Consider the following 15,939-nt stretch of genomic DNA (forward strand, 5'->3'; position numbering starts at 1 on the left):
TCGTAAGTGTATTTCCTCTGTTTATCTGTCATATATATTCCCTCCAAGCTTCAGCCTTATCTTGCTTGCTTTGTACTGGCTGTGCTTTAATCTGGAACATGACTTCCATTGAGCCAAGCTTACCTCTTGCTTTGCAGAATGGTGCACTTGATGTACCAAATCTTATAGGAAATTCCAGCATATTGCTGGATCCAGAAGTGGAATGATTATAACATAGCAAAGCTTGAAAACTGTGATAAACTGTGATTGGGACTGTATCAGCACTCCATTTGAGATTATGCAACTCCTTTATAAGCACCAGCTTTGATTCTGTAAGCAGTGGTAATGCAGAGCAGTTTCCTCCATCTATTTGAGGTGTCTAGTAGGTGGCTGAGACTGACTGACAGTCTGACACTAGTTTCTTGAATTCTGCAAAGCCTTTGTCTCGGTTTCTTGTTGTTAACACAACTATTTAAATTTGTGAAGACAGGTGAGCTGACTGTCTTTAGGGAGGAAAAGGTGTCAACTAGGAGCTCAACTTGCAGTCACAGTGAAACAATTTGACTTGCAGTCATATTGAAACAACATGGATTGTGGCCTGCAGGTGTTCTTTTACAGAATAATAATGCATGGCCCCACATGGCTGGTGCAACACTTTCAGACCTGATGTTTGAGGGTCATATATACCCACCATACACACTTTATCTTTACCTTGAGCCGTTTCCATATGTTTGGAACACTCTGAGAAACGTTGAGTGATCAACAAGTTGCCATGTTTTTCATTGAGAAAGTGCATTACATTTGTAAATTAAATGACATGTTCCGCATCATAGCCAGAGGTCAGAGTTGTGGTCCATGAAACTCACAAATAATTATGGTATGCTATTGTAATCCAAGTCACTGGGAAACTATTTCTGGGAAATTACATACAGCTTGTCACTTCATGAATTCTAGAGTGTTTGTAGTATCTTCAGCATGCTTCGAAGCAGCCGTGGTGGTGGTGAGATGAATCAAGGCAAGGGGTTGTTGAAAAGATGCAAGAAGACAAATTAGCAAGAAAACAAACCAGAAACAGAGTCCTGAAATGATACTACCAAACTAACAGCAGTGACTAATTTTACTATATGTTCTTAAAATCTACAGTTTATTTATTGAACATGCTAGACATATTGTTTCGCCAAGTAGCTGTCCATGTTGTTGGTGGAAGCTTATTTGGGTATTAATGTGTTAGTTGGTTAGTTACGAATTATTTAAGACTAAAGAAGGCTTTTGGAATGAACTTCCTGTTTTCATACTTGTAGGAAAAGCATGCGCGCACACACACACACACACACACACACACCACACACACACACACACACACACACACACACTTTTTTGGGGGGGGGGGGGGCTGCGTGTTATCATAGGTTTAGGCCAGGGAGGTTATGGGAGTGAAGGCTGTGCTGTAAGGATAGCTCTCATCTGTGCAGCTCAGAAAAGCTGATGGTGGGGCAAGAAAGAGCTAGCAGTTGACTGAGCACAATGTAGGGAAACAAGTATGTGCATCTAAGTGTGTGCGTGTTTGTGTGCATGTTTTTCCCACAAGCTTGAAAAAGGAAGTTCATTCTGAAGGCTAGCAATTCTCTGTACTTTTTGTTTGTGTACACACTGATGATGCAGCACTAGTGCCTTTCTGTGAGGCGTCTCCTTTATTCTTAAATAATTCATAATTCTCAACCAGAACTTTCTGTACACTATTATACCACCTAATGGCTCACTTCCATCCAAACCCCATGTTGTCCATCCTTCGTTACTGTCCTCTCTATCTAGGTGCCCTCTATTGCCTGCCCATTTCTTTCTCTTACGTTTCTTCGCTCTTGTCATTATGGCACACTTTGTAACAGCCACAATACATGTGGTTGCACATGACTTTCATTACACTGTGCAGTTAAGGTTGCATCCATTATGACAGCCACACACACAACCCATTACGACAGCCATGCACACAACTCCATGTGCCATGTGACTCCCGAAAACAGCATCACACAGTTCTAGCAACACAAAGTCCTTCCCTCCCTCGCATATCGCTCCCAGTCTGCCTGTCCTTGTTTTCTTTTTATCTCTTATGCGTGACGATAAATCACGTACTGTTGAATTTATTTTGCGCACATGACAATATATCATGTGTGGTCAGATATATCTGTCACAGTACTGACCCGTGCCCCCAACATAATTTCTTTCACTCCTTACACACGTCAACGTTATTCAGCTCCCACTGCAATGGCTTAAAACCTTTATCCACCACTTCAGCACTATTTCCGTCCCCAGTGCCATCCCCCCCCTACCCCCACCCCTCTCCTCTCCCCCAACGCAATGGAGCCTTGCTCTATTTATTTCCATCAGCTCTGAAAAGTTTCCCTACCCCTAGACAAAACCCTGTCCCATATCCCGTTCCTTAAATTCTGCCTGAGCCATGCAATCTCCCCCCCCCCCCCCCCCCTGTCAATTGCCTAACCTATTTCTGGATTGCACCTCTCCTTCCACTATGACCTTCAGCTTTTCAGATTCCGCCAGTCCCCTCCCTCACAAACCTGATTCTACAAAAACACATCTCCATAGCACAGCCATCCCTGAACCACGTCCACTCCATCTGCAAAATACTGTTACCATGCAATCCCCTCTACCTATACCTCATCACCCAAATTGAAATCCTGACACTCCAACATCTAGAAGAACATATTAAACACCACCTCCACATATTATTCAGTCTGTTGAAATCGTACTTCCACCTTGGGACACCATCATCCAACCCCAGTCGTGTTCCTCCTCATCAACCCCTCATAGCACCCAGACCCTGCCTAGCTGACCTTTTCAACTTAACACATAATCCAAAACCATCTACCAACACTCCACAAAATCCAGAACCCAAACAATCCCAGAACATTGTTGTTAACCTCTCCACCAAAATCTTCAGCCCCACCATCTACCAACACTCCGCAAAATCCAGAACCCAAACAATCCCAGAATATTGTTGTTAACCTCTCCACCAAAATCTTCAGCCCCACCATCTACCAACATTCCGCAAAATCCAGAACCCAAACAATCCCAGAACATTGTTGTTAACCTCTTCACCAAAATCTTCAGCCCCACGACAGTTTCATTCCCATCCAAAAGCCCCACATTGAGCCTTACTCCCAGATTTAACCATGTTGGACGTAATGAAAGATCTACACCTCTTTGCCACCAACCCCTCCAATTAAAGCCAATCCAATCCTAACACTGAACTCTGCCTGTCCGAACTCTTACTACCATCCACCTGTGACCCTCCCATGATTCTTCAGAGCCACCCCCAGTCACCTTCCAGGAATTCCTGATTTCCAACTTGGCCTCACCATCCTTCACCAGGTCCCTCCCCAACAACAACCACCTTTCAGCAGAAGAAAGGACTGCCTCACACAACGTAAAAATGTATCCTGACCTGATCATCCTCCCGACAGACAAAGGTTCCACCACTCTTGTAATCAACTTGAGGGATTACCCGGCTGAGGGGTTGTTTGACACCTCCACCTACAAGCTCTGCCAAAGTGAATTCCTCCCAGGAGTCCAACATAACCTCCAATACCTGCTGAAATCGTTAGGTCCTTCCCAGAGCCTGAATCTATCTCCCTACTCACCCCAACAACAGCCCACACACCCACCTTCTACATGCTCCCCAAAATCCGCAAACCTAATGATCCTGGGTGCCCCATTGTGGCTGGTTACTGTACCCCCATTGAAAGAATTTCATCCCTTGTTGACCAACATCTGCAACCAATTGTCCAAACCTTGCCTCCGCCATTAAAGATACGAACCACCTCCTGCACTGGCTCCCCATCATCCCCACACTCTTACCTCCTGGGTTCCTACACATCACTCTTTATGCAACCTCCTTATACACCAACATCCCTCATGCCCATGACCTTGCTGTGATTGAACACTCTCCCAATGAATGCCCTGCAGATTCCAAACATACCACTTCATTCCTTGTGCACCTAACCAACTACATCCTAACCCAAAACTACTTCACCTTTGAAGGGAAGATATACAAACAAGTTTGTGGCACAGCCATGGCCACCCACATGGCTCCTTCCTACGCCAACCTCTTCATGGGCTATGTGGAGGAAACATTCCCAGCTTCCCAAAACTCCAAACCCCTAGTATGCTTCATGTTTATTGATGACAGCTTTATAAGCTGGACCCAAGGCCAGAACATCTTATCCTGATTCCTCCACAATGTCAACACTTTCTCTCCCATTCATTTCACCTGGTTCTCATCCACGCATCGTGCCACCTTCCTAGATGTCGATCTCCTCTCATATGGGTGCATCCACATTTCAGTCCACATCAAATCCACCAATCACCAAGAGTACCTGCAGTTTGATAGCTGCCACCACTTCAACACCAAAAAATCCCTCCTGTACAGCCTGGCCACTTGTGGAAGACGCATCTGCAGTGATGAGATCTCTCTCGGCCAGTATGCTGAATGCCTCACAAAGGCCTTTGCAGACAGGCAATACCCTCCAGACCTAATATACAAACAGATCTCCCATGCCATATACCCACACACCTGATCTTCACATCCATCCCAAGAACCAACCACAAAGAAGTGCCTCCCCCTTGTCACCCAATACAACCTGGAAGTGGACAGACTGCACCACATCCTTCATCAGGGTTTTGACTATCTATCACCATGCCCTGAAATGATAGACATCCTACCCAAGTTACTTCTAGCCCCTTGCAGAGTGGTGTTCCACCGCCCACACAATCCCCACAACATCCTAATCCACCCCTTTGCCATTCCCACTCCCAGTCCCATGCCACATAGATCATACCCTTCTGGAAGACCCAGATGCAAGACCTGTCCAATCCACCCATCCAGTACCACCTACTCCAGTTCTGTCACAACCCTATCCTACCCCATCAGACCCCAGGCCACCTGTGAAAGCAGCCATGTTATATACCAGCTCTGCTGCAACTACTGGACAGTGTTTTACATTGGTATGACAACCAACCAGCTGTCAACTAGAATGAATGGCCACTACTAAACTGTTGCCAAAAACTAGGTGGATCATCTGGTGGCCCAACATGCAGCAGAGCACAACATGTGCGATTTCAGTGGCTGCTTCACAACTCATGCCATCTGGATTCTCCCAACCACCACCAGCTTTTCTGGTCTGCGCAGATGGGTGCCATCATCACACCATATCTTTCGCTGCCGTAACCTCCCTAGCCTAAACCTAAGGTAACTTGATGTTCCCCCACCCCTCACCCAGTAATGTGTGTGTGTGTGTGTGTGTGTGTGTGTGTGTGTGTGTGTGTGTGTGTGTGTGTGTGTGTCTGTGTCTGTGTCTGTGTCCAAGAACCCCACCCATTTTGTGTCATCTAGTTGTGTGCTATCTCACATCCCAGTCCGGGAAATCGTGTGCCCAGCTGTCTGCCATCTACCCCCTCTACCTGCAACCCTAGCTAGTCCACAGACGGCTCCCCAATTCCCCCTAGCTGCTAGATACTCCCCCCACCCCCTCCCTGCCTCTCTCCATCCGACACCCCACCCTGATCCTCCACCTCATGCCAGTACACTCCCCATGGGCCACCAAAGAGTTGGCAGCCAACTGAGCACAATGTAGGGAGACAGGTGTGTGTGTGTGTGTGTGTGTGTGTGTGTGTGTGTGTGTGTGTGTGTGTGTGTGTTTTTTCCCTACAAGCTTGAAAAAGGAAGTTCATTCCAAAAGGTAGCAAAGCTCTGTACCTTTTGTTTGTGTACTTATCAACGACACAGCGCTTATACCTTTCGGTGAGTTTTCTCCTTTATTCTTCAATAATTCACAATTCTCAACCAGTACTTTCCATACATTATTAGTTAGTCAGTAATATATAGTATATTGGTGAATGTTATCATATTTATGATTCAGGTACTCCACTTTACAGTCAAGCATGCTGTCATCAGCTCAATCTACTGAAAATAGTTTGTATCTGTTCCCAGGTCTGGCTCTCTTTGTGGTACTGCCTCTTGGACTGCTAAGAAACGTTGACAGTCTTTCAGCTATTTCCATGGCAACAATTGGGTTTTATGTCTGTCTGGTTTTGAAGGTGAGTGCCATGCACAATAAGGTATGTTAATGTTAAAGCAATGATCAAATCACATATGTTTTGCAATCTTAAAATTTCATCCAACTAGTTTATCTTAATGTGTTAACTGAATAGCCTTATTTAATAAACAGTAATGTACATCCTCCTTTTACTATGCTTAATTCAGTAATCCAGGTTGTTGTTGTTGGTGGTGGTGGTGGTGGTGGTGTATTGGTGGCCTTCAGTCCAGACACTGGTTTGATGCAGTTCTCCATGCTACTCTATCCTGTGCAAGCCTCTTTGTCTCCAAGTAACTACTGCAACTTACATCCTTCTGTATTCATCTCTTGCTCTCCCTCTGCGGTTTTTACCCCCTACACGTCCCTCCAATACCAAGTTGGTGATCCCTTGATGCATCCTGTCAACCATCTTTCAGTCCAGTTGTGCCATAAATTTCTTTTCTCCCCAGTTCTCTTCAGTACCTTAACATTTATTGCACATGATCTTCCAATCTAATCTTCAGCATTCTTCTGTAGCACCACACATCAAAAACTTCTGTTCTCTTCTTGTCTAAATGGTTTATCATCCATGTTTCAGATTGCTACACTTCAGACAAATACCTGCAGAAAAAACTTCCTAACAATTAAATCTATACTTGTTAATAAATTTCTTATCTTAGGAAACACTCTTCTTGCCATTGTCAATCTCCAGTTTATATCATCTCTACTTTTTGTATCACCAGTTATTTTGCTGCCCAATAGTAAAACACATATACTACATTATGTGTCTCGTTTGCTAGTCAGAGGTCCTCAGCATCACCTGATTTAATTCAAATGCATTCCATTATCCTCGTTTTGCTTTTGTTGGTGTTCATCTTATATCGTTCTTTCAAGACGCTGCCCATTCCGTTCAGCTGCTCTTCAAAGCCCTTTGCTATTGTCTCTGACAGAATTACAATGTTATCAGCAAACCTCAAGGTTTTTATTCACTACTCCAAATTTTCTTTTATTACCTTCACTGCTTGCTCATTATACAGATTGAATAACAAGGGGGATAGGCTACAACCCTGTCTCAATCCCTTCTCAACTACTACTTCCCTTTCATGTCCATCTGATTTCTGTATAAATTGTAAATAGGCTTTCACTTTCTGTGTTTCGCACCTGCCACCTTCAGAATATGAAAGAAAGTATTCCTGTCAACATTGTCAAAAGACTTCTCTAAGTTAAGAACCCTCAACATCGCAGCGTGTCAGCTATTGTTGGTTACATGCAGACTTGGCCCATCCGTACGCCCATAAGGTGGCCTTTTTTCATTCTAATATTCATCGAGTTACAGCTATCCCTCTTGCACCAGATGCGGTAGAAACTGAACTGGCCACACTTGAGAATATTGTTATAAATAATTGCTATAGGCCTCAGTTGGTATGACAGTTGTATAACAAGAAAATAAATAAAAATAATATTACTTCTTCCACCCTAGGGGATGTGTTAAATGACAAACAGGTGGCAACAATATCTATCCCTTACATAGGCAATATAAGTTACAAATTGGGGCGTTTACTCGGAGCCCATAATTTCAGAGGCACCTATTCTACTAATAATAGTTTGCATAGGAATTTAATTCACTCCTTGCAGAGTAAGAGCGATAAACTTTCCCAATCAGGAGTATATAAAATTACATGCGGGGATTGTCCAAAATTTTACATTGGGCAAACAGGACAAGCTCTGGGTCTCAGGTATAAAGCGCATATTCCTACTAGAAGCGGTGACTGTACTAAGGGCTCTACTTATGCGGAACACCTTGTGCAAATGGCTCATGCGCCGAGCCCTCCAGTTAATATCCAGTAACTTCATGCCGAGGTTAAGGGCTTAAAACTGAAAGAAAGTATTCCTGTCAACATTGTCAAAAGACTTCTCTAAGTTAAGAACCCTCAACATCGCAGCGTGTCAGCTATTGTTGGTTACCTGCAGACTCGGCCCATCCGTAAATGGAAGAAATGCAGATCTTTAAGCATCTGCAACATGTTAAAGACAATATCCTCAATGACCAACTCCTACTAAGAAATAGAAAATTTTTTGAAGGTTTCGCGCCTTTACTTTGTTCTTCATACTTGTAAATCTGATGATCTGGGGATTATCACATGTGCGCGCTGATTAGCGAGCGCGGTTGGTCCAGCTGTTCATCTTCTTTCTTTTTATCCTCATTTTCCTTTTACGATGAAGGTGCTTTTAGCCTGTTGAACACCTCATGTTTTATCCCTATATCTTTACTATCATGATGTCTTTAGATTACGTCCCCTCAGCCCTCCCCCCCTCACATATAGAGCCTTCCTTCACGATTCTTAATCTAAGTGTTAGCTATGATAAAGTTATGCTGTGTGCAAAATACTACCAGGTGGCTCCCTCTTTCATTCCTTGCCTCCAGTCCATATTCAGCTACCTACTACTTTTCCTTCCCTTCCTTTTCCTGCAATTGAATTCCAGTCCCCCATTCCTGTTAAATTTTTGTCTGCCTTAACTAACAGAATAATTTCTTTTATCTCACCATACAGTTCTTCAGTCTCTTCATCATCTGCGGAGCTAAATGGAATACAAACTTGTACTACTGTGGTAGGCATCGGCTTTGTGTCTGCTTTGGCCACAGTAATGCGTTCACCATTCTGTTCGTAGTAGTTTATCTGTGTTCCTATTTTTTTATTCATTATTAAACCTATTCCTGAATTACCCTTATTTGATTTTGTATTTATAACCCTGTATTCATCTGACTGGAAGCCTTGTTCCTCCTGCCACCAACTTCACTAATTCCCACTATATCTAGCTTTCACCTATCCATTTCCCTTTTGAAATTTTCTATCTACATTCTTGATTAAGGGATCTGACATTCCACTCTCCGATCTGTAGAAAGCCAGTTTTGTATCTCCTGATAATGATGCCCTGCTGAGCAGTTGCCACCTGGAGATCCGATTGAGGGACTATTTTACCCAAGAGGATGCTATCATCATTTAACCATACAGTAAAGCTGCATGCCCTCAGGAGAAATTACGGCTGTAGTTTCCCCTTGCTTTGAGCCATTCGCATTTTGGTTGATGTTACAAGGCCAGTTCAATAAGTCATACAGACCGTTGCCCCTGCAACTACTGAAAAAACTGCTACCTCTCTTCAGGAACCACACATTTGTCTGGTCTCTCAACAGATACCTCTCAGTTATGATTGCACCTACAGTACAGCTATTTATATCGCTGAGGCACGCAAGCTTCCCCCACCAATGCCAAGGTCCATAGATCATGGAGTGAGGGTGGGGGCAGTTATCCATACAATGTTCTAATAAGATGCAGGCAGTAATCCTATGCTTTAACGAACCATGCTGTGGGCAGAGCAGCTTTATGTATTGATAGGTGGAGAGGAAAACAGGTTTGTATTGAAAATGACTTGGCATGTGATTTCAGGAAGACCCTTAAATGCTGAGATGAGTCTTGGTGAGCTTTTGAATTACTTGAGATTACAGCACTGTTTATACTATTGCTGCAGAGGATTTCAGCTGTGTGAAGGGAAAAAAAATTGCTTGGCTGTTGAAAGCTGAACTTAGTGTGCTTGTTTTCTGCCTGGAATGGGGTGGAGAGAGGCAACTGTACAGGAAGTCTAGACCACTGTCCATTGCCTGTATCGTATGCCTTGTGGTAGTGTAAACTAATAGTGTGGCAAAATAGAACTATTATTTCCATTATACTGAAGCTCTTCTGGTGAAGTAAGTGATGGATTTTGGATGTTGTATTGCTGCGTCCTTCATGAACCGTGGACGTTGCTGAGAGGTGGGACTTGTGTGCCTCATCTATACAGATAACTATATCGTAGGTGCATCCACAACAAAGGAGTACTTGTGGAGAGGCATGACTAATCCATTTTTCTTGTAGAGGGTCAGCGGCCTGTTCAGCAGTTCTAGAGGCAACAGACTAGACTGATGTGGTGTTGTAACATCAGCTAACAAGGCCTTGCTATGGTATTATGAAGGTCTGAAAGCAAGGGGAAACGGCAGATATTGTTTTTTTTCCTGAGGACATACTGCTGTACTGCATATTTAAAAGATGACGACATTCATGGCATTCGCTGTTGTCATCAGGAAAAACAAAAGTAGGCTTCTGTGTGTAATGGTAGATTTCTTAATTGGGTAGGCTAGCTTGAAGATTCAATAATAAGGGAAGTAGATAAATGGAAGTTAGGTATAGTGAGAATAGTGGTGGCATGGGGACAGTGCTTCTGCTGCTTGATTGCAGGGTTATAAATACAGTATCAAATAGAGGTAACACAGTAGCAGGTATAATAACGAATTAGAGAAAAGGAGTGCAAATAAGCTACTGTGAACAGCATAGTGAACACTTTATTGTAGCCAAGATAGACATGAAGCCAACACCAACCATAGTAGTGCAAGTTTATATGCCAACTAGGTGTGTGGGTGATGAAGAGATTGAAAGAATGTGTGACGAGATGAAGGAAATTATACAGATAGTTAAGGGAGACGAAAATTTAATCATGATGGGGGACTCGAATTCGATAGTAGGAAAAGGAAGAGAAGGAAAAACTTTAGGTGAATATGGACAGGGGAAAGGAATGAAAGTGGAACCCACGGGTTAGAATTTTGCACAGAACAGAATTTAATCATTGATAACACTGGTTTCAAGAATCATGTAAGAAGGTTACACATGCGGAAGAGACCTAAAGACACTGGAAGATTTCAGATTGATTTTACAATTGTAAGGCAGAGATTTTGAAACCAGATTTTAAACTGTAATACATTTCCAGGAACAGATGCGGACTCTGACCATAAATTATTGGTTTTGAAATATAAATTAAAACTTAAGAAATTGCAGAAAGGTAGGAAATTAATGAAATCAAACCTAGATCAGTTGAAAGAGCAGAGGTTATTTAGAGTTTCAGAGGGAGCACTAGGCAACATTTGACTGAAACAGAAGAAAATCTAGCAGAATATGAATGGTTAAAGTTGAGAAATGAAGTATGAAGGCAGCAGAGGATCAAATATGTAACAACACAAGACATAGTAGAAATCGTCGCATAACACAGGAGATAATGAATGTATTTGATGAAAGGAGATGGTATGAAAATGAAGCAAGTGGAGCAGGTGAAAGGGAATACAGATGTCTAAAAAAATGAGACTGATGAAAGAGCAAGGAGGCTAAGTGGGAATGGCTAGAGGAAAATCCAAGGCTGTAAAAGTATTCATAACTAGAGTAAAGGTAGACACCACTTATAGGAACACTGGAGAAGCCTCTGGAGAAAAGAGAAGCAGCTTAAGGAATATCAAGAGCTCAGATGGCAAACCAGTACTGAACAAAGAAGGGAAAGCTGAAATGTGGAAGGAATGTACAGAAGGGCAATACAAGGGAAATGAAGTTGAAGGCAGTATTATAGAATTGGAGAGGAAGTGGGTGAGGATGATATGGAAGATATGATACTGTGAACAGAATTTGATAAGCACTGAAAACTTTTGTCCCCGTGAGTTAAAAATGCCTGCAGGCTTCAGCACTGATGCCTCCCATTCTGTTTCTTAATGAATACTATGGAGGAATTTGTTTCATATGCAATGGAGAGATCCATGTTTCCTCATTTCCACAGAAAGTTTGCAGAGGATGAAAAACCACCAACAGCAGCCCATGAAGGGCACACCAAGTGTTATCTGCTAAGATGAATCACATTCCTGTCTGTATGTTAATGATTCAGGGGCTCACATTCATTGTAAATCTCGATAAAAGATAAACAGTGCAATAAATTTTCTGTTTGCGTAAAATGTCACACAGTGGAACCTTCTTACTACGTAATCATTACCTGAGTGCAGTATACAGATATTTTTCCCTTGCTAAAACTACATACAGGACAGAGCAGAGAATGGCTTCGGTATGATGTACCTTCGTCCATGCAGAGCACAGCAGCTTACTATATAAATCCCTCCCCACTAATGTCATGTATGAAGTTTTGTTTACAGATGCTCATTTTCCCAGGAGGCTTCATTCAAATCTATGTCTTCTGTTTGCTTTACCTACTACTGATTTTACATGTTCTTTCTGCTTCATGCCACTTCATTTAATCATTTCAAAATGTTTAAACAATGTGACAGATTCTTGAAATTTACCACTAATTTAGCAGTTGGTTACTATCAAGTTTGTTCTATTGTTTAAGGACCATAACATGCACTTTTCCACATTAAAAACAGCTGCTGTTTAATATGGAGTAAAAAAGCTGTTTATATTGTTCTGTATAATCATCCAGTGATGACACTCTCCAGTAGAAAGCAGCATCATTACTGAAAAATCTGTGAATACAACTGCCACTGTCTTATAAACCATGTGTGTAGATTCACTGCATTACTGGACTTTTTACATTTAAGTAGTTCTCACTCAGGTTACTGTTGGAGATGATGCAGTAACAACATATAGGACTTGTATTTGAGAGATGGCTGTTAAAATCCCCATCCAGCCAAACTGATTTGGTTTCCTCCAGTTTCCCTAGATTGCTTAAGGCAAATATCGAATGATTCCGTTAAAAGCGCATGGTCAGTTTCCTTTTCTAATCCAAGCTTGTACTTGAACTCAAAAAACGCAATTGTGAACACAATGTTAAATCCCATCCTTGCTTTTTAATTCTATTTTTAGTTCCTTTGATTGTTGGCCATCTACACTGCCTGGCAAAAAAGTGAAGCACCCAGAAACAAAACAAAAGGATAAAACAAAAGGAATTTCACAGTTTAAAAGATTATGTGATATTATTTCAGTGATTACTAAATCGGGTCAAATTAACAAAGAACTTGGCAGTATGAGCCCACTTACTAGTATGATGTTGCAACCCCTCTGGCCTGGATGCATCCACTGATTTGTTTGGGAAGCATGTCGTAAAGCTGTTGTTTCCTCTTCGGAGACATGCTGGACCACAACTGTAACTGGATGTTGACATCCTGGATACTGACGGTGCTGCAGAGTTATGCACAAGCTGGACCCACACATATTCTGATGGGGACAGATATGAGGATTGTGCTGGCCATGGGATTACCTCAACATCATGCAGACAGTTCAAAAAATGGCACCACGAAAGACATCATATTAAGATGTCCATTATTTGCCATTGTACCATCAGAGTTCCCTGTGTCACTACCAGCCATGAAGTTAAATCCAATGACTCCACATACCACGACACCAGGAGTAAAATTGTTGTGTCCCTCCTAAAAGTTGGAAGAGTGAGACATCTCCCCAGGTTGCTGCCACACCTGCTGACGATGGTCATCCAGGATAGTGCAGAACTTCAATTAATTGAAAACAGTGTGATGCCATTAATAAGCAGTCTGTGCTTTCTGGTCACAGCACTGCTCCAAATGCAGCTGGTGTGTTGCAGTGTTAATGGCAGCCTATGCGTGGGACAGTAATTTCTTAGTCCGACTGTTTCTTGTGTCCAACCAATGGTGCAGAATGACACAGAATGTATCAGGGAGTTCAATAGCAGGCACAAATGTGAAGTGGTTACGATGTGCTCAGTGCACAGTGTGGCTATTCTCCCTTTTGGTGGTCACTTGTGGTTGACCGGAACGTAGATGAGAAGTGTGCCTGCCCTCATGCTCCCATTAGCCACTGTTACCTCCAAACACCTTCCAAATCTGAATATTGAATATTGCATGATTCAACCAACTTGCCAAATGGAGACACACAATGAGGCCTCTTTCAAACTTGTGTCAATTGCTAAGAAGTGTTGTCTCACACGAGTATGTGGCATTTCCATATCCTTCACAGTGATCACTGAATATCTGATGCTGTTCGTGACACTTATAAACCCCTTCAGGCCCAGTAACAACACTAAACACAAATAACACTAATGAACTCTTGTGCTTGTCTGCCAGTCCTGGTGGACTGCAATTCATTTACTTACTGGCCGATGGTGCGTATGTGTACGAAGTTACAGTGACATCAGGTAATGTCTTCTCATTGCTTCACTTTCTTTGTCAGGCAGTGTAGCAGAAACCACTGCATTCAGTTAGTTTTAAGATTTTCAAGCTAAGTATGTATCTACTACGTTACTTTAGATGTTCACGGCTTTTTTATCAGCCAACAGAATGGTATTGTGTGAGAGGCCTTTCGGAATTCCCTCGAGGACTGAATAAAGGTGTACACCTAAGTCTGTTGTTTGCTAGATAGGATATGTAAAAGAAGTGGTGTTCAATGGTCTGCCAAATTTGCCCATTCATTATATTATGTATGCAATTACTGTAACTCATGTTCATTGTTTAATACCTGTAGTTACCTATTACTTAGCCACTTAATTGTTACTATAGGTTGTTGTTGAAGCACTGCCTCACTTGTTGGCTGGAGACTGGATGGAGAAAGTCCATCTCTGGCGGCCATCTGGGATCATGCAGTGCATTCCTATATTCTCCATGGCACTGTCCTGTCAAACGTGAGTGAGTTCACTTTGTATCCATATTTAAAAATCTTGCTGTGTTCTGTTTCTTAGATCATTTGCAGTCAAACAGTTATGCATATTTTGTTCTTATAAGTGCTTCGAAACTCTTGTATGAAAAACTTATAGAACTCTTGAAGTCCTGCATTAATTTTGAAATTCCTCAATTGATATTAATCTTTAGTGTTCTTTTGTGGCAAGGATGGAGTGGAGAGGTTGTATACAGTTAAGTTTATACCTCAGCTCTGGAGCATTTTCTGGGATTCCTATCAATATAATGTGCCTACCATTGTAACAGCCGCATCTGCAGTCTATTCTCACAAGGGAAACTCCCTGACGCACCTCCGTGGGATTTAGTGGCAAGAGAGCCCAGTGGACAGCCTGTCAAAAACTGAACTCGGATCAAACATGGAAACAGGAAGAAGGTGTACTGGACTGTGAACATAAAAGCAAAATAGAAACAGTGAACTGTCCAAGAACTAGAAGTGCACTGTAGACCAGCCTGAAACAGCAATGGTGTCTTGGTTAAGTGGTCACGGTGTTGGACTGCTAAGTGGCGATCCATGGTCAAATCTCAATCTTGCCAGTTCGTTCTTCTCCTTTTTTCTCCACTGTTTGCTGTATTCAGATTTTTGGTTAGCTGTGTTCAGACCTCCCTCATGCCAATTATTTTTATTTTTATTTTTTGTTGTATTCAAATTGGTGTCTGTGTCATGGTGCAACATCAGTTTGCAACAGTGAGGCATAAGGTAGGAACCTATAATGACAGTTGATTCCGCACAACTACCTTATCACAGCCGAAAGGAAGTGGCTTTCAAATGGGAACCACAAACGTTTGATGACACAAGGTGACAAGCCAACCAAACCCTTCTCTGGTGTGTCGTACGTGGCATTAGTGACAGTCTGTGTGTCATATGTTAAGTAATCTTGTATCACTGCATCTAATTTGTATGACTGGTAAGTGAGTGAGGTATGACTCCTTGCCTAATTTAGGTGTTCGTATGAATGTGATCACTCCCACATAAGCTGGAACAAATGAATACAACAGTTTCACAATCACACAGTTTCTCTGTCAAAACATATGTTTTTATTGTTTTTGAAGGTGCAGTCCATTTTGGAAGTTTTGACTCTTGATTTCCTTTCTTGTAATGGAGTTCACACCCATGCATTTGTTTTTTTCATTTCTGTGACATGTCTAGGTGGTATGTCACCTGCCCTCCCTATTTATCATATTTACTTGTTACGGTAATCTATTCTTACCATATGGATCATATATCAGTGTACAGTATAACACTGCCAAGACTACAGAAAGGGAACAAATGTTTCAGGGACCAGACAAACAGTTCGTAATGTTATGAGAAAAAAAATAAAATAAATAAATAAAAATTATGAATAAAAGCTACGAGTGAGTTTTGAAAAA

At 42.1% G+C, this 15,939-nt stretch overlaps 1 protein-coding gene across 1 annotated transcript in view; it reads left to right on the forward strand.

Annotated features, from left to right (window-relative positions):
* Positions 1–15,939, forward strand: part of LOC126354748 (putative sodium-coupled neutral amino acid transporter 10) — a 96,297-nt gene that overhangs the window by 7,362 nt on the left and 72,996 nt on the right. The window contains exons 4-5 of the mRNA XM_050004626.1: positions 5,984–6,090; positions 14,395–14,516. Of these exons, the coding sequence (XP_049860583.1) occupies positions 5,984–6,090; positions 14,395–14,516 (229 nt within the window). The remainder of the gene's footprint in view (positions 1–5,983; positions 6,091–14,394; positions 14,517–15,939) is intronic.

This window comes from Schistocerca gregaria, chromosome 3 (genome assembly GCF_023897955.1).
Source record: "Schistocerca gregaria isolate iqSchGreg1 chromosome 3, iqSchGreg1.2, whole genome shotgun sequence".
Classification (NCBI taxonomy): Eukaryota; Metazoa; Arthropoda; class Insecta; order Orthoptera; family Acrididae; genus Schistocerca; species Schistocerca gregaria.